Source organism: Cydia fagiglandana, chromosome 14, assembly GCF_963556715.1.
Source record: "Cydia fagiglandana chromosome 14, ilCydFagi1.1, whole genome shotgun sequence".
Taxonomy (NCBI): domain Eukaryota; kingdom Metazoa; phylum Arthropoda; class Insecta; order Lepidoptera; family Tortricidae; genus Cydia; species Cydia fagiglandana.
Genome location: NC_085945.1, coordinates 13,708,995 through 13,736,932, shown reverse-complemented (window position 1 = coordinate 13,736,932; position 27,938 = coordinate 13,708,995). Strand labels below are relative to the sequence as shown.

Here is a 27,938-nt window from a genome sequence, read left to right as displayed (position 1 = left end):
TACTTACCTAATGAAAAATGTTAATTATAAATAAAAAATAAGTAAATCATCGCTCTAAACTGTTTACAAATAGCGACTTTAATCCAAAAGATTTATCAAAAATAAAGTAGGTACCTATGTATTTCCATGTTATGTATTCATTTTGATTCTTGTTAAACATACATTGAACCGATAATCATATCATGATTGATATATAACATAATTATAATAATTGAATTAAATATATATTAAGTAAGTATAAAATATAAGTAATACTTGTTAAGTCATAATTTCCGAACGTAACAAACAATCCCAAATTAATATAGATTAAAAAAATGAAAACTAACAAAATGGTGGCGGGTACAGTGACAATTTACTCTGCAGATATCTGAAATGCTATCGGAGGGTGGAGGCGGACGGGAGGCCCCAACACTCGCCATTAGAGAAATAGATAACGACACCCGTTGTACATAGTTTGTATATAGGTATGTTTACATTGTGGCACGGTGTGATTGCTTTTTACTTTGGCCGGTTTTCAGCATTTTGTGATTGTTTTTTGTCTTTTTTGTACAGTTGTCACAACCATCTTTACAAGACGTACGTTCTAAAAATACCGGGTGTGGACTGTAAAGGGGCCCACTGATTAACAGTCTGCCGGATGGTATCGGCCTGTCAGTTGTTTGGAACTGTCAAAATTTTGTTCTAACTGACAGGCCGATACCGTCCGGCGGACTGTTAATCAGTGGGCCCCTTAATATGAGCAAAAAATTTAACTGTAGACTGTACTCCTCATACTGATCAACATTTGTTCAGCGACTTTTGAAAATAACTTGTAGTTTGATTTTTACTTTAAAGGTTATACAAAGACGCAATATATTGCAAATTTTGTTATGTTTAAGGCGTGACAAGCAACGTCAATCACAATGATATGGCATGGCGATGGCGTCCATTGAAGATAATATTTATTTTGTATGAAAAATAGGGAGTCTAAATACTTCATAATTTTTAAAAGTTGTTGAACAAACGTGTCACCGTTTGAGGAGTACAATCTATGTATTAGTTATTTGCTCGTGGTACAGGCCACACCCGGTATATTTACACGCCTCTCAGGGTGGTATGTCACTGCGTCTCACTCTTTCATTAAAGCAAAATGTGAGACGCAATACACATTGGACTAAGAAATTGGATAGGTGGAATACCACCCTAAGACACTGACAATAAGCTCGTGTACATATATTTTTGGAACGTTGGCTTGTAAAAATGTTAGTGAACTCGACCGTACTTGTAGATATGTTTATGACGATATATCAGGTATTACTTTTACAATTTTCACTGTTGTCTACTTAAGTGGAGATGGACACACGTAGGTCCCCGAAATAGGGTGCGTGTTATGAAAAAAATATGCAAATAAAAACATTTACCTACTTATATGTTTTTGACTATGATCCATGATTAATTATCAGTATTTTTTACATTAGGTACCTACATGTTTTCTGCTTAAAATAAATGATTAATAGTTCAAAATAACTTAAAAAAAAAAACTTTAATACTAGAAGGTTTTTACTAAATAAATAATCTGGTTTTTTAAAGAACTGCAGCTATTAAATCACTTAAAAATATCACTGTGTTAAATAACTGAGATTAAAATCTAGACAGTATTTTTCAAAACATTGCACTGAAAACCTAAAATTTATTTGACAAATGTCAAAGTGACATATCGCACAGCTGATCCCATATATTCCGTTCTGATATAATCTGATGTCAAAACATTTGGAGCGCGGCCAAAGTATTGCATGCTTCGAAGTATTTATTTATACGTATAATCGCATGGATAGCATGTATGCAGTGGCACAATGTGAATGTATCTAGATTTTACTGGATTTCACTTTTACTAACAATCAACATTTTTGATAGATTGTTTGAGCGTTTCTTTTATTTTGTGCCATTTTTATATATTGTGACCATTTTTGCCACTGAGTCGGACTCGCCCATGAAGGGTTCCGTAACAGCAAGTAACACAATAAAATTGCGGTGGAAGTTTGCATGGTAATGTACATCATATATTTTTTTTAGTTTTATCATACTCTTATTTTAGAAGTTACGGGGGGGGGGGGGACACACACATTTTACAACTTTGGAAGTGTCTCTCGCGCAAACTATTCAGTTTAGAAGAAAATGATATTAGAAACCTCAATATCATTTTTGAAGACCTATCCATAGATACCCCACACGTATGGGTTTGTTGAAAAAAAAAATTTTGAGTTTCAGTTCTATGTATGGGGAACCCTAAAAATTTATGGTTTATTTTCTATTTTTGTATGAAAATCTTAATGCGGTTCACAGAATACATCTACTTACCAAGTTTCAACAGTATAGTGCTTATAGTTTCGGAACAAAGTGGCTGTGACATACGGACGGACAGACAGACAGACAGACAGACAGACATGACGAATCTATAAGGGTTCCGTTTTTTGCCATTTGGCTACGGAATCCTAAAAATGGCAAAAACTAAAAGAAACGTTCGTTTAATGAAAATAGTGAAAACTCAATTACTTTACGATTGTCATTTACAAAATTTTGTGCGTAATTTTTATGATTAAGTAATTATTATCTATTTTATTTATACTACGAGCAGCGAGCAGTTATATACGTATGATCGCTTAATGATGATTCGACGTCATTTAGAAAAACGTTCCTAATAAAAGTTTTCCATAGATGATAGATGATATGATGACAATAAATACGTCCATTTACTCGATATATGTCGAAGTCTTCAAAGGTCCCACTTCGTCGCTTACCGTAAGGACGAGATTTCCTTGTATCATTATACAAATAACCTGTCAAAGCGTCCTTACGGCACGCGTCAAAATGGAACTTCTAGGAAACGACACATATGTCTTTAACAACGTGCTTTTACCTATTTAAAAGTAGATTTAAAAAAGCCCAAACATATCACTGTTTGACTGTCAATAAATTCGATGACGTTAAGTACATGTCTTAATGACATTTTTGTAATTTTATTAATTTTTCCTTTTGTAGAAAAAGTCCACAAGTAAGCGCCACTCTGGAGGAGCCACTGGCAACGATCAAGAGGTCTCAGACCTTCTCGCCGCAGCCGCAAAGCATCGGGAACAGGCAGTATATTTGCAGGTAATAAAATTAAAATTTTCCATTATATAATTTTTAGAAACGTTATTACATGTGGCACAAAAAATGTCTCGTGGACGCGTTCGTCTATCTCCATATTATGGACTCTTTTGTTATCTAGTTTATAAATTGCCTGATATTTTAACCCCCATTTATAAAACATAGAAACATCTTACAAGCCCCCTTTTAAATTTTATTTCTTTCTAATAAACAGAAATGTCAGAATCACAGATAGGGACAAACGATTATAGTTAGATCAAGATAAGTCTGTAGCGGTTTTGTTGGTAAAGCCTGTGCAAGTGTTATTTTAAAAGTCAAATTTCAATGAAATGTCGTATAAATAACGCTTGCACATGCACAGTCTGTGCTCTCAATATTTTGGTCTTTAGGATTTTGGTCTAACTCTCAACGGTTTGGTAGATTTGACAAACATTGAATAACGTCATATATGTTTATTTTCAGACTGAACCGCTCGGAATCTGACTCGTCCATGGCGTCCCGAGCCCGCCGCCCCGCGCCCCCTCCCCCCGCCGGCATCCCCTTCGACCGCAGCGTGCGCGAGCGCCGTTCTCTCAGGTAACACTTCAACCTTTCATTTTTTTTATGTGAGTCAGCAAACGAGCAGAGGAGCCGCCTGATGGGAAGCGGTCATCGTCGCACATGGACATAAGCAACATAAGAGGAGCCACTTAAACATTGCCGATCCTTGAAAACCCTAAAATACCCGCTTTTTGATGAATCCCATACACACACGCAGACACGACAAACTGAACCACACACACACACATACATATACATACACATATTCCATACAGGAGAAACTGAAATTTTAACACAAGTTTACATTTCATCATGCTTTCGTGTCTTTATAGGCATGAACTGTAGTTGTAGAGGGCAGCACAGAAGCGCCCTATTTATTGGCGCGAATCATAATATTATTATTATTCAGAGCCCACTGTGACCCACTGCTGGGCAAAGGCCTCCCCCCTCTTTCTCCACTCGTCTCTAATCAAAAAATCAAAATCAATCATCATAATCATAATGAGCGAATCATAATGTTTCCATTTTTAGATTTAAAAGCCACTAGATGGCCTATTAAGTTAAATAGAGCCAGCGTGAAGTGTAGGGGGCAGCACCTGCTTAGAAGCGTGAATTGTTTTGCTTTTGAGTCAGGTCCCCAGATGGCAGACCCTCTATATCTACATGCCAGAATTTTCTTTTTTTCTCTCTTTCTCATCTTAGCGCTTATTCCTTTGCATTTTAAAGAAGCCCGGAATCCATTTTTGATGACCTAATTCCATGAATTGCTAAGAACTGGTTTTTATGAAAACGAATGCTATCTGACCATTCAACCCTTAGGGAAAACTAGGTCTTATGGGCCTTTAAAGAATCATCATCATATCAGCCAGAGGACGTCCACTGCTGGACATAGGCGTCCCCCAAAGAGTGCCACAATGATCGTCTTGCGCCACCCGCATAGCATAGCTAACTGATAAATATCAATATCCCTACAGCTACCCCACCAACGCTCAACGAATATACAAAACAGTAACTAATTGTGTTTTCCTTTTCCTTCCGCTAGATGGGGCCGCGTGGCAGGCGGCGCGGCGCGTCGCACGCGCACCCGCAGCGCGCGAACCTCGCTAGATCTCGCACTGGATCTCAGCGCGCAGAACACCAAGCTCGCCGACCTGAGGACCGAGATCGCCCATCTGAGCCAGCTTAAAAGGAGGTACAGTTGATAACGCAATTAAATCCATTATAGGTACAGTTCGCACACGAAGTTAAAGGGGGAACCATCAGTAGGTCTAAGGTCTAAGATTTTTTTCCAAACAGTCCTTCAGTCAAACTCTTCAGAACTAAATAACCTTGTCAAAACCAAATCAAAATCTTTGAATGTAACTTTCTGAGAGGAAACGCAGTCTAATATTAACATCTTTTCATTGAAGTAAAAAAAAGGTACAATGAAAATTGTCTGTCATTCAATAAACAGTTGCCACAAGATGCATCTTGACACCTTTTGAACTGCCTTCAAATAAAAGGTTCTCAGTTAGACCTGTATGTTTCTATGCGTTTGTCTTGCGTTTGGTTGAACCAATTTTGATGCGGTTTTTACAAAAGTGTTTTTTAAGCGTACCATCGTGTTTTTCTTATACGACCTCCGTTCCACGTAACCTCATCATCTCATCAACATTAATAAATGAATAAAACATAATTTGCCAGACTGGAAGAGGCGTGCGCCCGCGGCGACCCGGCCATCGCGTCGTGGGTGACGGAGGACGACACGCTGCGCCGCCTGGTGGCGCCCGCCGAGCCCAACGAGCGCGCCGCCAAGCTGCTGCACCGCACCTGCCGCGAGATCTACCGCCTCAGGAAGTCTCGCCAGGGCGGACGCCGGCCCGACCTCGTCACCTTCAAGTGAGTTACCTCGCCTATTTTCAATGCATTTTACTATATGGCATTCTGATCTGGGGTAAATCATGTGTTAAATTGTATGAGTATAATCATGGGTCGAGATCTACCGTCAAAAGCGGACGCCGGCCCGACCTCGTCACCTTCAAGTGAGTTACCTAGGTTACTTTCAGTGTGTTTTGCCATATGGCATTCTGATCTGGAGTAAATCATGGTTCAATCTATCATTGTGCCACGAGATCTACCGTCATAGGAGTCTCCCAAAAGCGGCCGCCGGCCCGATCTCGTCACCTTCAAGAGAGTTACTTCGCCTATATTCAATGTATTTTGCCATATGGTGTGCTAACCTGGGGTAAATCATGGTTCAATCTATCATTGTGCCACGAGATTTACCGCCTCAGGAAGTCCCGCCAGGGCGGACGCCGGCCGGACCTCGTCACCTTCAAGTGAGTTACATGGGTTATGTTCAATGTGTTGTGCTATAAGGCATACTTATCTGGGGTAAAAACGATGACTCAAACTATAATGGTTTTAATAAAAATAAATCACACCATTCACACTTACATGCCTTGAAGATACTACAATCTAATAGTTAAAGAAACCTATTTGATTTTGGTTAGTTTCATGGTATTAAGTCTTATGGCATACTAATCTGGGGTAAGGTTACCTAATGATAACTACATTCTTTCTAATAGAGATTTTTAAACTTTAACAATCCTATCCAAATGAGGGCTTTACTTTTCAGCGTTTTTTATTTGTAGAAGTAGCAATTACAGAACTCACATAAACCTATCTCAATCTATTCCAAATTTCTGACCAAGAAGCTAACGTAACATTATCTTTACAGAGAAAAAATGGCTTTCTTCACCCGCCCGAAATCCACCGTGCCGGTCCTAGACGGAGAAGCCGAGGAGATCTCAGAGGACGAGTGGGAAGACGAGCTGGAAGAGCGCCGCACTCCCGACGGGCGTTCCTCCAAGACCTCCTACGAACTCCGTCGAGACCAGCGCTGCAACGACGTCAGGGAGGAAAAACCGGAAAAATTGGAAGAAGCGGCTAAAGACACTCAGGAAGTAGTCGAATGCAAGAACCCTTGCCTGGATCGGCTAGAAGCGGCCCAGGACCAGGAAAAGACTGAAGAGGATAGGTATGAATTTGTTGTAGACCGAGCTTTAGGTGTTCAAGTCTGAATGTATGGATCGGTAAGTGTATATTGATTTAGACGGTCCAGAATAGATGTGTTTTTAAAGGGTATTCAAATGATTATTTAATGCAACTTGTCTAAATTAAATTATTTTATAATGAATTTTATGGTTGCATGAAATAATTTTTTGAATCTTGAGTTATAGGAAAGATCTTCGAAAGTTAGGGCACCATATAAAAATAATAATATTGCAAATTTGTTCTGTGATTAATATTGCCTATTGAGATTTCTGGAATGAAGACTGACGAAAGATAAGCTATTATGTATTATTATTGGAAATTTTAATTATATATAAACGCATGCGGTCGTCCATATGAAAAGTGGCTTTAAGTTTCACTGTAACGCCTTTCGCCATAGGGACGGACGCACATATCTAAATAGTATCGTGCAAAGTAGAGTGCCATACAGATGAATCTTGAAGAAAATACGTATGTATAATAGGGTGTATTACTGCAATTTTCTGCCGCCAGAGTGCAGCACTAAGCTAGCTAGTAAACCATAGAGTAACTTATACTGTGTCTTAAACTGGTTTTCATAGACAATAAAATATGACATTGATGCATCAAGGCGGTTTGTTAACAAGGGCCTACAGGAAAAAGCGAATATCGGAATTTGGTTATCTGCCTCTTTATCGCTCGAATATGCAAGAGTGACATAGAGGTTAGATAACGAAATTTCAATTTTCTTGTATCGCGGTAGACCCCCAGATTGTGATGGATAGTGGTAGTGGCGCCCCCTACGCAGAGTATTGCGTAATATTCCCTATTCCTACCTTTAGATTCAATTGGTATAAGAGTAAATAAGTTAATGTCTGGTACACCAATAGAGTCTAATCGTATGTATATTTAAATGGACCTTATGTATTGTACAAAAACGTGCCTTATTATTGGTGCCTTGGGAGACATGTGCCATAGAAAGGCATTGTGGGGGTACAAAATAGTTGTATGGAGAGTCACAAAATATATGCCAAACATTTTAATGTAATTAGACGGTGTACGGCGGTTATGCGACTATTTCATTTTGTAAATACGTAATGTCTTGAAGTGATGGCCCACCGAAATAGTTTGCTGTCTATTGAATGATATAGGTAGTTTTCCACCGAAATATACGAGTGTATAAATGGAAGTAGGTTATTCGCGTGACAGATCCTTACGTTTATTGCACTCAAATTGTGTAACGAACTAATATTCCCGGGAGGAGTTTTATAGTATGCGTGCGTTGATAACCTACTTTTCTTTGTTCGCTATGTAATGATTTGATAGGCCAAAAATGCTTTTGTAAATACAGACTGCATATTTGTTAACATTTCGCTTCTCTTGGTTAAATGCTGCAGTGAAAAGTTTGGACTAAAAAACGTATAAATTTCAACGTTACATTTTATAATATGAGAAACATTTCAGTTTTTATTTTGACATCTAAATATACATTGCCATTTGAGAATTAATTTGTAATAGATGATATTAAGGGCGTCCGCTAGCTGACGCGGTCGGCCGCAGCATCGGTTGCAAACAAGCTTACGGCCCGCGTGATAGTAAGCAGTCACCGTAGCCAATAAACGCCTGCAACTCCAGAGGCGTTACGCACGCGTTGCTAACCTTTTAAAGACCTGTACACTCCTTTTTAGAAGAACCACATACTGTACATGTGTGTGGGATTTAAATGTGTTTTTTTTTTACAAGAGAAGCGATATGTCTTTGGAACTTGCCGAGTGGACGCGTTTCTACGTGCAATATTGAACGTAAATTTTATATTTTATTTAATTCCACTTTCTATTTTATACTGAGATCTGACTCACACTGAGCGTTTTTATTTAAATTAAATTTTAAACTTGAAATTGAAACGTAGTTTATTGTAATTTATTATTTAAGTAACCTACTTTTATTTGTAAATAATGTATTATAGTAGTTATAATTTTGTAAATAGTCTGAGAGTAAATACTTCAAGAATTTGCATATCTGTATTTAGTGGTTTATGAAATATAATTTTAATTGTTAGCAATATTATTCGATGTTAAGTATTTTTTATAACATTAGTCTACTAGAATTAGTAGTAATGTAATTATTACATTTTTGTAAAAAATGTATATTTTATATAAACATTTACGCGGAGTTTTATACATAGGTACTTTTGTATTTGTTGCGCAGGTGAATTTGGATTTGCCAAATTAACATAATTAAGTCTTGTTTTAATTCTTCCATTACAGAAAGGGTTGATTATATTTTGTAGAAACAGACGCAGGTCGATATCGGAAGTGAAAATATAAATGATAAATGAATACTATTGTGTTTGACTTTATATATTTCCAGAATACATCCCAATTATTAATGAGCTAACTATGCATCGACTTGAACAAAGTTTGAAATATTAAACGTTTTATTTTCATAAAAATTTGACATTGATGATGATGTCATTGACACACTTTGTCATTGCAAATGCCATGCAGAGTTAGCTTGGTCCGACTCTAATAATTAAACATTCACCCTTATTCATAAATTCAACGGGCCTGATTTAGTTAAATTGTGTTTTATCCCTTTCTTACAAATACGTAACTCAAAATGACAGATAAAGTCAAACAATTTATAGCTATAGTTCGTTTTATTAGCATTAGAAATTAGGTAAACAATCTTGATGTGTCTTTTAATTGAAAAACACGTTTTAAAAATAATTTACGGCAAATATGTAACAATAATGAATCTAATACAATCATTTATATCCTTCTGTTTTCATAAGTGATAGTTACTGATTTTTAAAAAGCGTTTTTCAATTAAAAGACATGTCAAGATCGCTTACCGTCTTTCAAATTCTTTCTAATGCTAAAAAACGAACTATATTTCAGGCCGGTAACGTGTTTATGAATAAGGCCATAAGAGCCTAACAACGACACAGAATAAATAATAGTACTAGGTACAGAAGACTCACTCGCTAACGAAACGCGTCTGCTACGATCAGGACAGATATGGCCGCTAGGTGGCGAACAGCGCCACGCGCGGCTTATGGCAAACCCCAAAATTGGGGTCGAACGGATGTACTTTTAGCTACCTGTAGCAAAGCGACGAAATCGCGGAGTGAGACACGCCTGACAACGATAGAGTCTGTGCGGAAGAGTCGTAGAATATATTGGATCCCATACATTTCCCGACTCTTCTCCTAACATATACTTCGACCGCGCTAAGTTTGCACCGACTTGTCAGTGACATTGCATACCTACATATCTCGTAGGACCGTCATACGTGACATCATACGTGACGTCATACGTGCATGAAACAGTGAGGTCGGACTCTTGGTTGCGGTAACGCATAGACAAAATAATTTACAGTACAGGGCTATAACCGCGAAAATCGAAGTTCGCAAATTGCGGGCATTTTTCTCTGTCACTCTAATTACGCCTTCATTGGAGGAAAAGAGAAAGATCCCCGCAATTTGCGAATTTCTGTTTTCGCGGTAGCCCCACAGCTTATATCATAATTATTAGAGTACGTGTGATAAAATCTGTGCCATCAAACAAACCGTACGCTTATTCGCCACCAAATATAATAAAAAAAGTAATTTAAAGTGTCCCTTGCGTGTCGCGTATCCAGTATTGCCTGAATAACCCCCCAACAGGCGGGAACCAGTAAAAATGTATGTAAGTATACCCGCCGCACGCAAACTACCAATCGCGGTATCGCGGCCATCGCTAGATTACTGGGTAAAATGTGTACGCTAGGAAATGGTGCGACGGATAGGAGGTTAAAACAATAGTAGATTGTTAACCAAGGCCCCATTTCTGATGAGGTTTGGCGCTTGAACGCAGTGAGTGCGCCAATAGTCCGAGACTGAAATGGTGCCTTTCACCCAAGTTAAACACTCTACTTTTAAAGTAAAATACATGTGTTTAAAATAAATAAAAGTATAAACTTACATAGAGTCTGTTCGGAAAGAGAAGATTCGTGGAATGTATTGGGCCCCATACATTCCACCTACCTAGTACTTCTTAGAGCGAAGCGAAAGAAAAGGAAATTCTTACTCCATCAGTCCATCACCATCCGCAGCGTGTATGGTGTGGATGAGATTACATAGAATTCGATAGATAGATAGAGGTAAATGATGTTGATGATTTATTCAAATGGTAGATTCTTGTATCAGAAAGGCCGAGTAAATCATCATCATCATCTCAGCCATAAGACGTCCACTGCTAAACATAGGCCTGCCCCTTCTGAACATAGGCGTCCCCCTTAAATAAATGATGACTCACATCACATTAGACCGGTTCGGACCGGGCCGGGGCGACCGACACTACGTTTTCTATGACGGGTTATCCGGTGATCACAAGTGCTTTCTATAGAACCCGAAGTGTCTGACGCCCCGGGCCGGTCTATCGGGAGTCATCTTTAAAAGGGCGTGCGCTATAGTTCGTTCTTTTTAGCATTAGAAATAAGGTACCTAAACATCTTGATGTCGTCTTTAATAAGTTAGGGCAAATATGTAATAATTATGAATCTAATACGATCATGTATATTCTTTTTTTTTTTTTTTTTAATTATGCATGGGTTTACTCATGGCCACAGACTAGCCGAGGCGTAGACGTGGCCTACGATGGAGCGAGCTCGCCCAGAAGGTGCCTGTTCACTCTTGATTCTTCTGCTTTTATAAGTAATACCTAGTTACTGATTTTTAAAAAGCGTTTTTCATTTAAAAGACGTGTCAAGATCGCTTATCTTCTTTCAAGTTCTTTCTAATGCGGTGTGCACAGTGCCCCAAAAGGTCAAAAAGTATCAAAAGAGTGCAAACTTATTTAATGAACAATCTTTACTAGTAGCTCGCAACGTCCGGTCTAAAGCACGCTTAAATATAGTCCAGATTGCCCAGCGAAGGAATTCCGTTTTTTGGTTGAACTAAGGAGGTTTGGGAATAGATTACGCAGGTACTTAAGATATGTCACCGGAGGAAAGTAGGTGCGAACACGTTATTATTTGCCACGCTGACGACGTCAACAGTCGTGCAGTGACCTAATTCGATCATTTTTATTAACGTTCGTTTGTCGCGCAAATAGCAAAGTAGTATTAGCTAAGAACCTACTAAATATTTAGTAGCTAGTAGTAGTTAGTGTAAACATTAGATATCTTTTTGATCTTGGTCTGCAAGAGACTAAATTAAAACTCCTTATTTCGTGTAAAAGGAGTACGTAATTTAAATTATAAATATTATAAGAAAAATCTATATGTAAGCACCTTTACTCCCGCAATTACGACGAATCTGGCTGGAACTGCAAGTTGTGAGTACAGATGTACAAGCTGCGCAAAGCTTAAAAAATTTAAGTTGGAAAAAATCCTCGGAATCTCAGGAAAATTTCATAGGAAATTAGAGAAATTTTCATTTGGAAAATTTCGCTCCTGATATAAAATGTATGTTATTTGTTTGTCTTTTTCTTCTTGTCTGATAACTTCCGTGATTCTTCTCACTTGATGGTCTCATCGGAAGATCAGCGCTGGAAGCCACCAGCAACATGCTGAGATGGGGCCATTTCGTGGCACTTTAATCTTATTTCGTGGTTTCTTTTATATTACCTATATATTGACACGTTTGTTTGTGCTTACGAATAAATTATTCTTTCTTCTATTCTATTCGAAAATGTCGTCTAGTGGTGTATCTTCAATTATTATGTAGTCTATCGGTAAGGGTAGCTAATGCGGAATTTCATTGTAAGGTTTTTTCTTCGTAACGTGAAGGAAATCTGATTTAACAACCATTAATAAAAATTAGGGGAGATGCCGGGAACGCGTTTGAATTATTTAATATTTGTTTACATACCTACCTGTCCCTCATTTTGGAATTTTTGTACTGACTTCAACATTTTGATGGAGGAGGTCCCCAATTCGTGGGGATTTTTAAAAATAAAATCATTAATTTACTTACAAGATATATACAGTGGTAAGTCCTTATACATATTATATCTCATAGTTGGACCCATTGTCCATCGCATATATTTGTGATCTGGGGGGAGATAGTAAAGTTAAAGCTTTAATGGACAGATTAAACTTTTATGTTTGTTGGTAAAAGATGAGACAACGAAAAAATATCAAGAAAATATACACAAACACTTCATAAACAATATACCTACAAATTTAAATTAAACCTATGAATAGGTAGTAAACGGTGGGGTCGTCATTTCATCGGTGTTTGACATCACTACGGTAACCGGCAAGGTCACATCACTAGAGGTGGTCGTCCATCTTAGATTGGTTCTACGCGAGAGCGTCTTGGCATATTTTTTCAGAACTATATTCTCATATTTGTGATTCCCTAATAAATCTTGTTAATAAGTGGTGCTCTGGTGTTTTTACTCTTACAGCTTCAGAAGTGCGATGTGAACTTTTCGCCTACTGCGATATAATTTGTCGGAAATTGGCAATACAAAATTAACCTCGCGTAATCATTCCTTGTTTCATTGTTGTGAACGTTATCGTTATATAAAATAATTACTCTGATTGTAATGAGTAAACGCATCAACACCACTCATCAGTTAGGGACTACAAAGTCAAATTTATACTTACAAGGATAACTTACAAACTAACCTCATCCGACAATTACAAGCCTGTGACTAACCTACTAAGCGGCTGTCGGCTACCGACGTACTGTACCTTTGCCTTTTGTTGTGTTTACTTTCAGATATCTATTTCAGTTTACTGTCCATCATAAATGAACATGTCTGGCTAAAAAAAAAATACATATGGACAGTGTAATAAAGCTGATTCCATGATGATGATGAATATGTATTACAATATTCACAGCAGAAGATTACAAGACATAGGCTGACAGTATGGTATGAATAAAAGAAATCCTTGGGATTACAAAGTAAGAATTAAAGTTAACTCAGGTAAGAAGTCGTTGATCCAACAGATAAGAATGTTCCCTGGAACGTTCCCCGGAATGGCCCCGGCCATAGTGGTAAATATTCACTGCTTCTCTTATATGTTGTGTTATTTTTGTGATTCATGTGCTTTCAGATACATAACATAATGTGATTATATACACATGACATATTAACACAATGCTATGATCATTTTCTAATGGTTGTGTGCGGTGAGAAACCCATTCAAGTAAAAGTCATACAAAACTAGTTTGGTAATATAAATTTAGCCTTGATTGATACTATGTGTATGGTGATATTATGCTTTCACAGTTATCAATGAGTGCTACTTAATACTTTCCCTTTACAGTCAAATTAAAATAGATTCCAAGTTTTCAAAGACACAAACCGGTAAGGAAAGTGAATTGTTGTTTCATATATGTGTGTGTGTAAAACATGCTTATTGCAACTGAAATAATGCTTTGTTAGTATGTTTTTGAGTTGTGTAATTTCCAGAAATTTGACAGCAATGATTCTTGAAGTGAATTACCATACCGTTGAAGGCATTAGAGCGCCTATCAGCTCAGATCTCTATAATGAACCCAAATCGACATGGATAATATTTCAAAGTTAGTTGGTTATGGATGCCAGTTATATTATGTTCAAGTAATTCATTATATGCAGAAAATGTTGATAAGTGACTAATCTCTGATGTCATGGAAAATGAGGTATTTATTTAGAAATAAAATGATTGTTCATGTTTTACATGGATACTAATGGTTAGTATGTGTTACATGGACAGGGTTGGTAAAATGCGCTTTGTGAATAAGCAAAAGGAATTATTGGCATCTATTTGTAGTTGGTTAGTATTGTCTGTGACAGGTTTAGTCACTCTATGTTTCCGGAGCCTCCTCGGGCTGAATATTTTAAAAAAGATGTTCCATATCTCATATAACCTCATACATCCTTGCAATTCATATTAAGTTGGAGACATACTGCTATAGTAAAAGGCAGTATTTCAGTAAAAATGGCAAGGAAAGTAACAAGGATAATTTCTGTCTGTCTGTACATATTATTTTATTAATTATGAATAAAATGTTTATCCAACCATTCCATACAACTTATAGTATGTTGTGTTGTGATTGTTTTGTTCATAGGGATGTTGGTTTATGTTTGCATTGCAAATATTTTTCACAAAATGTCATGTTATAAAATGTACCAAAGACATATATTTAAACAGACTTACCAAACTAATGAAAATTTTATTGGCATTACATTATCAAGCGTTTGAGTTATTGACAAAGATAATCATTTGTGTTCTAGCAGTATTTTTCAGATGCATTTCCTTATAACAAAACTTGATTGCTGGTGAAGTTTTGATCATAACTTTATAATATTTGCACCGGTGAAGTATGATTACAGGAGTTTTCAAGGTTTAAATCTTATGAAAGAGATGGACATATTGAACTAAATATTTATTTACTGAGCTGAATATGACACTGATAAAGCAGGTTGTTGCTAATGGTAAGCGAGGTAAATACTTCCAGGAGTCAATATGGACTTTGACGGTCTACATAATATACTTGTCTTTTACATGCAAGTGCTACTGGACTCTAAACGTACCCGTCAGTTGAGTGTTAAATGGATGAATATTAAACGAAGGTAAATAGTTTGGTTAAAGGTTAAAGCTTTCTAAGTAACTATTTTAACCCATTCACTACTAATGAACATTGACCGAAGGATATCATTTCATGAGCTACTGTTTGAAGTTATTAACGGTTTTCGTCTGAACTTGTAGTGTGTTATGGTACTGTTTGCATTATACAACAGTACACTTTTATTGCTTCTGGGTTTCATAAATCAGAAGTTAAAAATAATAATAATAATAATGTTTCACAAATTTTGTGGGTTCACTAAGTATCTATTTCATTGTTTTGCAAACTGCATAAATTGTGGTTTATTATGTTATGAACTCATTTACTTTTAAATGTGTGCTTGCATGGCATTTAACAAAATTATTTAGTTTTGTGCAGGTATAAGATGATGTGATGAGTTACCTACACATAAAATGCACATATACAGCTGAAGAATATCAACCATGTGTGTCTTGGAATCGGAAGCTTTATGGTTTAAGCATATGTGCCATTGATTCGGTTGATTGATCATTATCAATACACACTTTCATGATGGTTGAAAAATACAATTTGTGAAACCTCGGTAAGGCGAACCTGGGTAACAGAGGAACCTCGATAACATGAACTTCTGTTCAGGGTCTACTGTAGTTCAACCGTGGTATAGTAAGAGTGTGGCCTTTATTTAGGGGCACGGAAGAGGCACGCCAAGTTGCACATGATCATTTACATTGGTTGCATAGTAGCAACTGCTTATTATCTTATATTTTCCATATTAACGCCAAATGCTGCTATTTCAGGTACCGTTTTCAGATTAAGAACTGACGACAAGTATATTCTCAGATTAAGAACTGAGATATAATTTTATTAGACACTCGGATTGAATCGGATTGAGAACTGAGTTATTATTTTATTTATATTACTTACTCTCGGATTAGGAACCGAGTTGTGACTTTGTTTTATTTCAGATTTAGAACTGTGTTACTGTTGTCATACTAATGTGTTTTGTTAACGGGTTTGCCGACTAATGAAGGCAAATGCTGTTATTTCAGGTACCGTTTTCAGATTAAGAACTGGCTATATTTTCAGACTAAGACTGAGTTATACTTTTATTGAACACTCGGATTAAGAACTGAGTTATTATTTATATTTCATACTCTCGGATTAGGAACCGAGTTGTGATTTTGTTTTATTCCAGATTTAGAACTGGGTTACTGTTGTCATACTAATGTGTTTTGTTAACGGGTTTGCCGACAAAACCTAGAAAATAAACACATTGTGCTTGATTAAATATTGTAGTAACCATGGTAATGCTTGCGATATGTTATTTTATGCCACCTCACTGTTAACCATTTTACTCTAAAGGCTGGTTCATAATTCTACCGGTTGCTTCAATGTCTGTTATAGAGCTTTAATTATTGTGTGCTCTTTAAGAAAGGCTGTTACTTTTGTCTTGGCAAGGGATGCTATCCTTAAGAGGCTAGTTCCTGGCGCCGGTAATCGCAACAAAGGCTTGAAGGAGCGGTCTGTTGCTTGTCACTATCTGTTATTGGTTTCTGCAGTGTAGGCCTTAAGAGGCGGTCCATTGCTGATGACATAATACTAACCTTAAGAGGCTAGTTGTTTTTGGTTTCTGCAGTGTAGGCCTTAAGAGGCGGTCCATTGCTGATGACAATACTATCCTTAAGAGGCTAGTTGTTTTTGGTTTCTGCAGTGTAGGCCTTAAGAGGCGGTCCATTGCTGATGACAATTATGTCATAGTATTAACTATCCTTAAGAGGCTAGTTGTTTTTGGTTTCTGCAGTGTAGGCCTTAAGAGGCGGTCCATTGCTGATGACAATTATGTCATAGTATTAACTATCCTTAAGAGGCTAGTTGTTTTTGGTTTCTGCAGTGTAGGCCTTAAGAGGCGGTCCATTGCTGATGACAATTATGTCATAGTATTAACTATCCTTAAGAGGCTAGTTGTTTTTGGTTTCTGCAGTGTAGGCCTTAAGAGGCGGTCCATTGCTGATGACAATTATGTCATAGTATTAACTATCCTTAAGAGGCTAGTTGTTTTTGGTTTCTGCAGTGTAGGCCTTAAGAGGCGGTCCATTGCTGATGACAATACTATCCTTAAGAGGCTAGTTGTTTTTGGTTTCTGCAGTGTAGGCCTTAAGAGGCGGTCCATTGCTTATAACATAGTATTATTCTTAAGATGCTAGTTTGTTCCTGGTATCTGCAGTGTGTGTAGGCCTTAAGAGGCGGTCCATTGTATGTGATATGAGATTATCCTTAAGAGGACCATTATTTCTACTACCGATAACTGTTTTATCTATATCGTACTATTTGTTGTTGACTTTGAGAGGTTGGCTTGAGACTTTGTTTACAAAAGGATATTTAAATGACCTTAAGACTGATGATCTCAAGGTTACCTTGAAAGGGTTGCTTGCACTAATACCTTCTAGAGATCGCTGGCGCAGTTCCGGATCCAGTAGACGTTGAGGTAGTGCCTGTTCAAGATGCCCAGTAGAATGAGTGCGTGCAATGGGCTCCGTGACAGCCTTATCGTGAAGGGCTGACTTCTACGGTCGTTGCCCCTACAAGGGCAGTGATATTCTAGCCTGCATGTGGTATTTTAACACGGTAATGTTTTCTTTTTGTCCAATAATCAAATCTGTGGTTATATGCCATTAGTCACGATGCTAGAAAGCGGTGACATGAAGTACCTACTTGATTACGTCGCCATTAAGGGTGATTATGTAATTTATTAACAGTGTTGCTAAAGAGTGCTCATGAGTTCTGTCCAATCATAACTGCATCTTTCTCATGTATTTACAGAAGTAGACCTTTTGACTGTGATGGTTATTACAGTATAATTTTATGGCTATCAAGCCGGACCTGTGATCAAAGGGTCTAACTGTGCCATTTGCGCATTAATATATCGTCGAAACCTTATCATGATTATTTTGAACAACATTGTGGTATGCTAATGCAAAGCCTATCGATGGCGCTAGGGTGAATTATAACGCCTTGGTTATATTAAGGAACTGAGGCTTTTCACATGTATGTTACAGAGTTTCGTGAATAAGAGTTTGTACTGTTTACATGTGCTGTATTGGAGGGCACCTATGCACATGCATGAGACGTGTCCCACATTAGCCTCCCACCAGTTGAGGAGCCAACTCAACGGAGGAGCCAACCAGTAATGAACTGGTGGAGGCTACCGCCACCTGGTGAAGGCCCAGCTTGCTGCGACTGCGTTGGCTGCGGCAGTCTTCAGTGGCGGCCTTGATAACGGTGACCTGACGGGACGTAGGTCGGGTCAGAAGATGGCCGAGCTAAACGGTGGGGTCGTCATTTCATCGGTGTTTGACATCACTACGGTAACCGGCAAGGTCACATCACTAGAGGTGGTCGTCCATCTTAGATTGGTTCTACGCGAGAGCGTCTTGGCATATTTTTTCAGAACTATATTCTCATATTTGTGATTCCCTAATAAATCTTGTTAATAAGTGGTGCTCTGGTGTTTTTACTCTTACAGTAGACTCTGTGCGAACAGAGAAGAGGCGTAGAATGTATGGGTCGTCAATAAATTCCACGACTTTTCTTTCGACTCTACCGTACTTTTATTATGTATGACTATCAACAGTACAATAATACTACAGGAACAAATAACTTTTTAAAATCTAAGTCAGTTTTAATTTTACCTTTTCAAGTCAGTTGCAGTGTTTATAGCTCTATAAATAAACATACTTCAATTATTCAATAAAAACCGTATGTATTCCATATTCCCCGGTCATCATTTCTATTTAGTATATACCACAAGAACGGCTTTCAAGCAAGTTATTTTTTACTTACTTATTACCTTTTATTAAAACAATACACAGGGCCTTTTCTAAAAAACTTAACGCCGCTTGAATTAAGTAAAACTAGGATATTTTTTATACCTCGATACGCTAGCTCTCTAGCCCCAAAATGTCATGAGAATCAGTCAGGCAAACACATGGGTGGTGCAGTATTTAAAAAAAGTTATTTTATATAAGATATGGGTACGGAATACGGATGTGATAGTACCTACTAGATACTATTACATCCATATATCTTCTACTTTCCTCCCGGTCTCTTTTGTCGGAAGATGTTGGATGCGGGTCGCTACCAACCGGTACGTATGGAGTATGGAGATCCTAGGGGAGGCCTATGTTCAGCAATAGACGTCTTATGGCTGAGATGATGATGATGATCTTCTACTTGAATTTTGCAGAAACTCTACATAAAAGAATAGAATAGAATATCATTTAATCAAGTAGGATTTTACAATCGCATAAGGCAGCTTTACTGTGTTTTCATCTAGTAAATTTTTACCTAGCCGGGTATGGGAAGGGGATGTCACTACTTATTAGATAGCTGTGTCAAGTACATGTACCCATAGTCAATTCTTAAATCTTTTAGTACAAGTCCCTTAACCAAACTTGTGGTGCATTAATGCACAATATATTTGGAGAATTTTGTCATTATAAGGTGGTACTGGTGCTCGACGCGGTCCCAGTACCTACCATCTTGAAACTTAAGTCATTGTCAATAGAGGTGTCAGCTATTGGGCATTCGCATGTCGAGCACTAGCAGCAAAAACTGTCAAGCTTTGTCGAGTTCCTATGTATAAGTCGGTCCATACAACCTTTTAGAAGAGGCCGAGCCCCAACGAGCACGCGGTGCGTGTCCGCCACGCGCCGCTGCCCGGAAGTCCCTCGGTTCCCTTGTAGTCGTTAAGATACGGGAATGGGGGAAACGGGATTGTAATGGTCAACTTATTTATTTCAACTCGTGTGCACCTAAGTAATCTAGGTTGTGTGTGTTAACTGTCTGTTTAACCTAGTTGGTACCTATACTCTGTATCTTTAGGTACTTAAGTACCTAAACAAATAATTAGTACATTTTCCGGGTAGTTATTATAAACCAACCAAATACAAAACCATCTGGATCTGTCACTGAACGACCTGACTTTAACCTAAATTATTTGATCATGTAATGTTTTCATCTACCCTCAACTGGCTTAAGAAGCCATTTGAGAATGAACTAATTGGCAAAATTACACATGACATGTGTACCTATACAGGGTGATTCATGAGACGTGAGCAGGACTAATCCTGCATACTCAGTAACTGATAATTGATCGATCACCGTCGTACTTAGGTGAAACAACCACACTTTTTCCTATTTTTTAACTTTTTGGTGAAGGCAAATTTAATTCTCTACAATCATGGTCACCCTACAAGACCTAATTAATAAACATAAAACCTCTTTAACCGTAATGACAGCATTATGATTACAAAGAAAATAAACTGTCACACTTGAGTGAGATACGAGTTTTTCAAAAGTAACCAGACCGTGATGACATTCAATTTGACACAGAAATCGGTAGTTTAGTATTCTAATTGTAGGGTGACCATTCATGTCGTAAATAAATTAATAAGTTTTTTTTTCAACACGTCTAGAAAATTAACTTTAACCTCGCTAATACTGATACGAAACAGTTGCTTATTATTTACGAAATGCGCAGTGTTAGTCCTGCTCACGTCTCCTGAATCACCCTGTAGAAATGATGATACATGAAAAAGGCAATCTTATCGTTTCCATTCTACTCCAGGCAACATTAATTGGGTTTTTAGAACCTTTGAGGATAAATTTAAGAAAATCTATTAAATCTTGGCTCCAACAAACATGTTCAATTTCGCACCATTTGGCAAATTAACACACCCAGCTAACATTCGAATTCCAGCTTAGAGGATATAACCAAACGGAGTAGTTATTAACAGGCGTTCCCTTCTGTCGAAAATAGGCGGCCAATGGTCATACACATTGTATGGACTGAAGTTTATCCATTTACGTGATAAGTGTATACATTTTGACGTGCCCCTTCTCCGCAAAAATCGGCTGACTATATTATGTACCGAAAATTACAGAAATGGCGTCTCTGTTTGGTTATATCCTCTAAGTAAATATTCCAGCTTTTAACTTTACGTTTACTCGATTAATAATTATTTTTTTAAATCAGTGCCAGCCCGTACAATAGTGCCAGTAGTCTCATGGTTCTATTTGAACAGCCAATGGTTCAATGGTGCCGCTACCACATATTTGCGGGTCAAATATGTACAAGTCATGATTTTAATTAGGGACGTCGTTAGCACTGTTCTGCTGATGTTATTGCTCTATTACAACTCAGTGTAAATATTCGTAAATGACTTTGAAAATAGGTACGCCTCGCCTTCGCAGTTACGTAGGAATAAATGTGACGTCCCACGGGTAAAGGTACCTTATGGCGGTTGGCGCTTACGGTATTATTGACGTCGCTCCAATATTATTTCGGCGCTATGCAACGTAAGCGTCAGCCGCCTTAAGGTACCCTTTGCAGTGGAACGTCACAAATATGGAATTACGTAAATATTCATTTATAATAAATTTACTAAGTTATGAACGTAATCGCTTCACAAACCAGGAATATTTCTTGATTCTACGCATCTCAATTTTTAAAATAGGTGCCAGATGTAGTCACTATCAGAAGAGAAATGAGGCTACGCGTCAAATGTATGGACCATTAATATTAAATTATATAAATTCATTATTCTGTTAAAACGGTTAACGGTTTAACCGCTTAACCCCGGGTTAGTGGTGCAAGTGACGCACAGTGAGAAGTAATGGCGAATTAAAAATAGGGCAGTGGTATTTAACGTACGAAACGGCATCTGTTTCAATATTTTTACGCAAGCGAAATACCAGAAGCCCCTTTTTAGGGTTCCGTACCCAAAGGGTAAAACGGGACCCTATTACTAAGACTTCGCTGTCCGTCCGTCCGTCCGTCCGTCCGTCCGTCCGTCCGTCCGTCTGTCTGTCACCAGCCTGTATCTCACGAACCGTGATAGCTAGACGGTTGAAATTTTCACAGATGATGTATTTCTGTTGCCGCTATAACAACAAATACTAAAAACAGAATAAAATAAAGATTTAAGTGGGGCTCCCATACAGCAAACGTGATTTTTGACCAAAGTTAAGCAACGTCGGGCGTGGTCAGTACTTGGATGGGTGACCGTTTTCTTTTTGCATTTTTACCCTTTTTTTATTTTTTGCTTTATGGTACGGAACCCTTCGTGCGCGAGTCCGACTCGCACTTGCTCGGTTTTTACTATGTAATTACACACGTAAAATATGACCGCACTACCCTGTCATCCAAATTGCTTGGGAGACATAGAACCTTGTGCAAGACAAACAACTACCTTAGACTAAAGTAATGGTATACGTTCTGGGCATGGTGTTACTGTGACATGGTTGCTGGTTACTGGTAATAGGTTGACGTGCATGCCCAAAAATGGTCCGATCCCTGGGATGCGATGGCGCGTGCTATGACAGGTGCGCGCGCAGCTGTTAGTCTAACAGTAGACTCGTTTTAAAGGTTTACAGAACTACAGATAACAAGTTGTCAATTGTAATAAACAGTATTCTAGTATTGGTACAGTCGCCATCAGATATATCGGAGCGGCCGAGGTGTTCACAATATCTGAACACGCACTCTAACGCTTGACAATAGAGGCGTGTTCAGATATTTGTGACAGCCTTGACCACTCCGATATATCTGATGGCGACTGTACCATCGCCCAGACTGTTAACTGTCCATCGGTGGACCTTATGCCTTTTGTAATAGGGTCCACTGATGTATAGTTAGTTGTTGTTTGTACAGAGGCGAGACTTTGTAGTTCTCGTCTTCCTATAGGCCCCAACTTATTTAGACACAACTTATTTTAGCCATCATGTAGAAACATCACATACTGCCGTATTCGAAATTCAAGATATTCACAAGAGACGACACGTACTAGATGCATTCTAGATACGTTATAGTTTAGATATCAACTAGTTATCTTTTGCAGCGCAATTCGGGCAACCAATGTCATACTTTTACGTTAGATAGCGTAATATATCTATTAGATGTGAATTGGATCTCTAAGTCATATCCTGTGGAAATCGTTCAAGAGTATCTCCAGAATCGCGCAAATGTCAAATTTGACAGGTTAGATTTTAAACATATCGTTATCGTATCTTGGTGATGTCTAAAAGATATCTAATAGATGTCTATTTCAAAATCCAAATCGGGCCCCTATATTTTTATATTAGGTACTTGTTACAGATCAATTCCTTCCGTAGAAATGCGAGACTTTTCTAGAGAAAGCACACAATGTATGCACCATGCACCAAATTTCAAATGCGTTATTTAGATATATTCGTTCCACTTACATAGTTTGTCTTTTCTTTTGTTTTGTGGTTTCACAGTGCCTTGGTTTTATACTGTAATGCTGTGTTACTTATTTCATCAATAAATTAATGTTGTACCTACCAGATGTTTGGCAGTCGTCAACTGTGCGTTTCTCCAGAAACTTTTTGCCTTGCACAGCTAAACTGCGGAATGAACTGTCGCCCGCTGTATTACTAGACGGATACAACCTTCAAGCAAAGAACGTACTTCCTATCTAAAATGCGCATTTGCAACCCCACTGGGGGCCGATTTTTGAATTTCGACCGCTCGATTTCGTGTATTTCGTTCAATAATATCTCCAGCACCCGGCATTTAAATTCTACTAATAGAATTGAAATCGAGTGGTCAATACCAATAAATTCCAAATTTCGACAGTCCGTATTTCAAAAATTGGCATTTCGCCGTTTTCCACCAATTTTCGAGTGACAAAATCGATCGATCGAAATTCAAAAATCGGCCGCCTGGTCTTGGTCCATGGGCGTAATTGCTGATCATCAGGCGATTCGTCTGCTCGTTTGCCTCCCATATAAAAATTGTTATTTACGATACAAGTGCGAAAAGAGGAAACTCGTGTCGATTTAAAACACTCCCTTCAGTCGTGTTTTAATTTATCGCCCACTCGTTTCGAATTACCTATTCGCACGTGTATCGTACAACGTTTTACAGTACATATGGCTCTTTATACTTTTGACATACGCACAAAAAGTGCTATTTTACGCACTAGTGCGGGAAAATAGGACCATATGTACTGTAAAAGAATTTTCTTTCACCACGTCTTGAGTAATTTAACCTGTATTACCATAATGTGCCTACTTCAAACACATATGTAAATCGAGTCTCATTTATGTGCCCAAAAGATGAAAATCACCTGATTCACAGCCCCACATCCGCTTGGAGCCACGCTCCGTGGACAGACAGACCGACGGAGCATATAATGAGCATTTCGGCTGTTCCGACAGACTGACATAATTACGAATAAATATAGCTACTCTTTTGTGTGCCGGGGATTGTGTAATTGATGTGGTTATTACATCTGTTTGTAACGGAAAACAAATGAATTTTTGGACATTTTGTTCTGATACATGTCAGTAAGGTGGTGGTACTAGTGCTCTACCCGCTAATGCCCAATAGATGACACCCTGCTGACACCTCTATTGAAAACGACTTAAGTTTCAAGATGACATATACTGGTATCGCGTTGAGCACCAGGCCGCGTAGCCAAGATGCCAATCGCTTTTGCTCCGTAGCGATCGAAACGCAACTGTCACGGTCGCACTAATATGGAAGAGTGATAGAGAGACATAAAGCTTTTCGTTGTCGAAGCGATAGCGATTGTAACGTTGGCTAGGCCGGCAGTACCACCACCTTATGTCTTCGTTCGTACAAAGAAAGTGACATCAAATTGTCTGTCAACGGCTTTCTACAGGGTAAATTCCCATTTTCTGTCATTATCAATTTAACACGACTGTCGTGCCACGTGTGGTGTGGGCATTAGCCTGGTTTGTAATGTAACCGATGTATGATCTCTATATAATGGTTGCCATTATTGGTATTAATTTTTATAGTTACCATTAGATTTATATTGAAGCTGATAGTGATAGCGTATTTAGTTTATCTGGTACTTTTTAGGGTTCCGTACCTCAAAAGGAAAAAACGGAACCCTTCTTATAGGATCACTCGTGCGTCTGTCTGTCTGTCCGTCTGTCACAGCCTATTTTCTCGGAAACTACTGGACCAATTAACTTGAAATTTGGTATACATATGTAAATTAGTGACCTAAAAATGGACATGTTTCTTTTATAATTTTAAAATACATAGGTTCGAAGTTAATTAAGAAAGAAAATAGCCAAAAAATGACCATTCCCCCCCCCCTTTATCTCCGAAACTACTGGGTCTAAAATTTTGAAAAAAAAAACTCAAAATATTTCTTTACCTACCTAATAGATGACAGAAAAACGTTAGAAATGTACAGTCAAGCGTGAGTCGGACTTATGTACGGAACCGTAGAAACGCGAGTCCGATTCGCACTTGGCCGGTATTTTTTCACGGGTAAAACTACTGCACTATTTTAAGTGCCAGTTGCACCAACCACATTTGACAGACTGATCATCGTCAGCCGGCGCGCCCCGCGCCTTTACTATGAAACTTTCCATACATAAAAATTTAGCGAACTCTTTAACGTTCGTAACAGTTTGGTGCAACCGACCCTAAATATTTATAATTGTCATGTAGGCCATTAAAACCACGATTGGCCCTGAGATGGAAATGTGGAGATCTGAATAAACACTAACTGGCACAATTTTTTCTGACATTGTCCAAAAACAAAACCATCATTATTCTAAAATATTTGGAAATGCAAAAGCCACCAGATGTCACTGATTACCCTGAAGGAAGCTAAACTGATCATATCTCAAGAATGATTACATTTGATTGCATAATAAAATGTGACGTTCCACGGCCAAAGGTAGCTTATGGCGGCTGGCGCTTACGTTGCATAGCGCCGAAATAATATTGGAGCGACGTCAATAATAGCGTAAGCGCCAACCGCCATAAGATACCTTTACCCGTGGGACGTCACAAATGTTTTGTTGCTACCCACAATACCCACATTGGTCTTTCGCAATAATTCGTGTTACAATTTGCTCCATAGCCATTTGTTTTGACCAAGACCACACACATATTGTACTTCTTTATGTCACAGACTAAGTAATATGAGTAATAAGTACCAATATGAAACGCAGTAGGGAATTCATGTTTAAATGTAAATATGATTCAATAAGTATGCTAACAATAAACTTTATTAGTGTATACAAACTTAATACCTACAAACAAAAATGATACTTAAAACATAATTAAATAACTAACCTACAAAACTTAAAAACTAAATCTAAAAATAAATAAAACTAATCTAAAAATAAATAATTACAAACTATCCTGCGGAATGGTGCCGTAGATGCTGGCAGCATTTCCCCGCTGTATCGCAATACTTATTCTTTGTGCGAGGAAGCTGCCAGCTCTACGATCACCAGTGGCGTCTGCTATCCTTTTGGATAAATCCTTAAATAGTGTAGACGCGGTCGGACCCCACGGGCCAAGGGTCTCGACACCGAAGGGTACGAAATAGTATTCGGGGCCGAGACCCCTATATTTGTTCTTTTGGCCTGTTCTTCTATGCTTATATTGAGCATGTGTTTAATATCTAACTTAAAGTATTTACGAATTTAAATTAATCAAATGATTGGATTAGTGCAGGCCATTAATTACCGCCGTAAATCACTTCTACGTTGTCTTAAAAGAACAAAGCTCTTGTAGTTATAAATGTTATAATAATAAAAAAACGAAGAATTCAAACGAAGAGCCATAGCTGTTAATATACTTGGGGACTACGTCTGTATGGAAAAGCGGTAGATCACTATCGTGTTAAGGATGACTAACGCTAGACCGGGCCGTGCCTGGGCCGAGACGTCCGACATGTAATTTTCTATGACGGCTGATCGGTGATCACGTGGTGAGTTCCATAGAAAACGAAGCTCCGGCCCGGCCACGGCCCGGTCTAACGTGAGTCTTCCTTTAAGCTAAACTTTACATATAATTACAGTTTTGTTATTAATACTGTAAAGGGGACGGCCTAAATGGGAGGACGCTGTGGGCACAGAAATACAGTAGATCACTTCTTTTATATATATATTTTCAGCTAGTTTACAATTTAATATCTACACTCGATGGCTGCCTCTAATCGAATGCCAGTTCCGCACCGCGTTCTATTTGACAGCGGGCTCATATTCTAAATTTGAATATCATGGCTAGCCAGTCACAGATTAAAAAAGGCTGTAAATGTTGCAAACCTTTACAATACATACATCAAAATGAAATTAAAAACCTTTAGGTGTTACAAATAGATAATGATTACCGTATAAACCGATTATTGGGACCGTAAAAGTAGAATGCAAACGTCCGAGACACAACCAAATCAAGTAAATTCCGTTATAAAAGGAAACTGTCGCGTCATCTCTGGACGGCTCTCACTTTCTTGAGATGACCCTCACGTAGGGTCTACTTTCGTGGCTGTGACTAGAGATGCAACGGATAGTTGTTTGGCCGAATATCCGGTATCCGGCCGCCGAATATTCGGCCAGCAGAACTATACCTACATTTCGGTTTTTCAGGTGCGCATTCTGCAGGTTTGACCTGTTTCCTAGTAAACGTTCGCGCGGACTCATTTCTAGGTTCGAAATGAGTGCGCGTGCAAGTCAGTGAAATGATTAAATTGTTTTAAAATAATAAACAAGTACGATTATGACCGTGTCTGATTCTAAAATCCAATTTGTTTACACCGAAATCAAGCAATGTTACTATCCGGTATCCGGCCGGATAGTAGGTCACTATCCTAGTAAAATAATAGTCGTATAGGCCGGATACCGGATAGTAACCGGATATCCGGTGCATCTCTAG

The 27,938-nt window shown here is 38.2% G+C and overlaps 1 protein-coding gene across 3 annotated transcripts in view; it reads left to right on the top strand.

The window, feature by feature from the left end:
- Nucleotides 1-9,019, top strand: part of LOC134670895 (protein kibra) — a 105,871-nt gene extending 96,852 nt beyond the window's left edge. For 2 of the 3 annotated variants that reach the window (XM_063528713.1, XM_063528712.1), the window contains 5 exons: nt 3,019-3,129; nt 3,589-3,702; nt 4,709-4,858; nt 5,350-5,544; nt 6,386-9,019. In XM_063528713.1, coding sequence (XP_063384783.1) covers nt 3,019-3,129; nt 3,589-3,702; nt 4,709-4,858; nt 5,350-5,544; nt 6,386-6,728 — 913 coding nt within the window. In that variant the 3' untranslated portion in view covers nt 6,729-9,019. Of the gene's footprint in view, nt 1-363; nt 465-3,018; nt 3,130-3,588; nt 3,703-4,708; nt 4,859-5,349; nt 5,545-6,385 lie in introns of those variants that run through there. The other variant, XM_063528714.1, reaches the window with a different exon arrangement.
- The last annotated feature ends 18,919 nt before the right edge of the window (nt 9,020-27,938 follow it).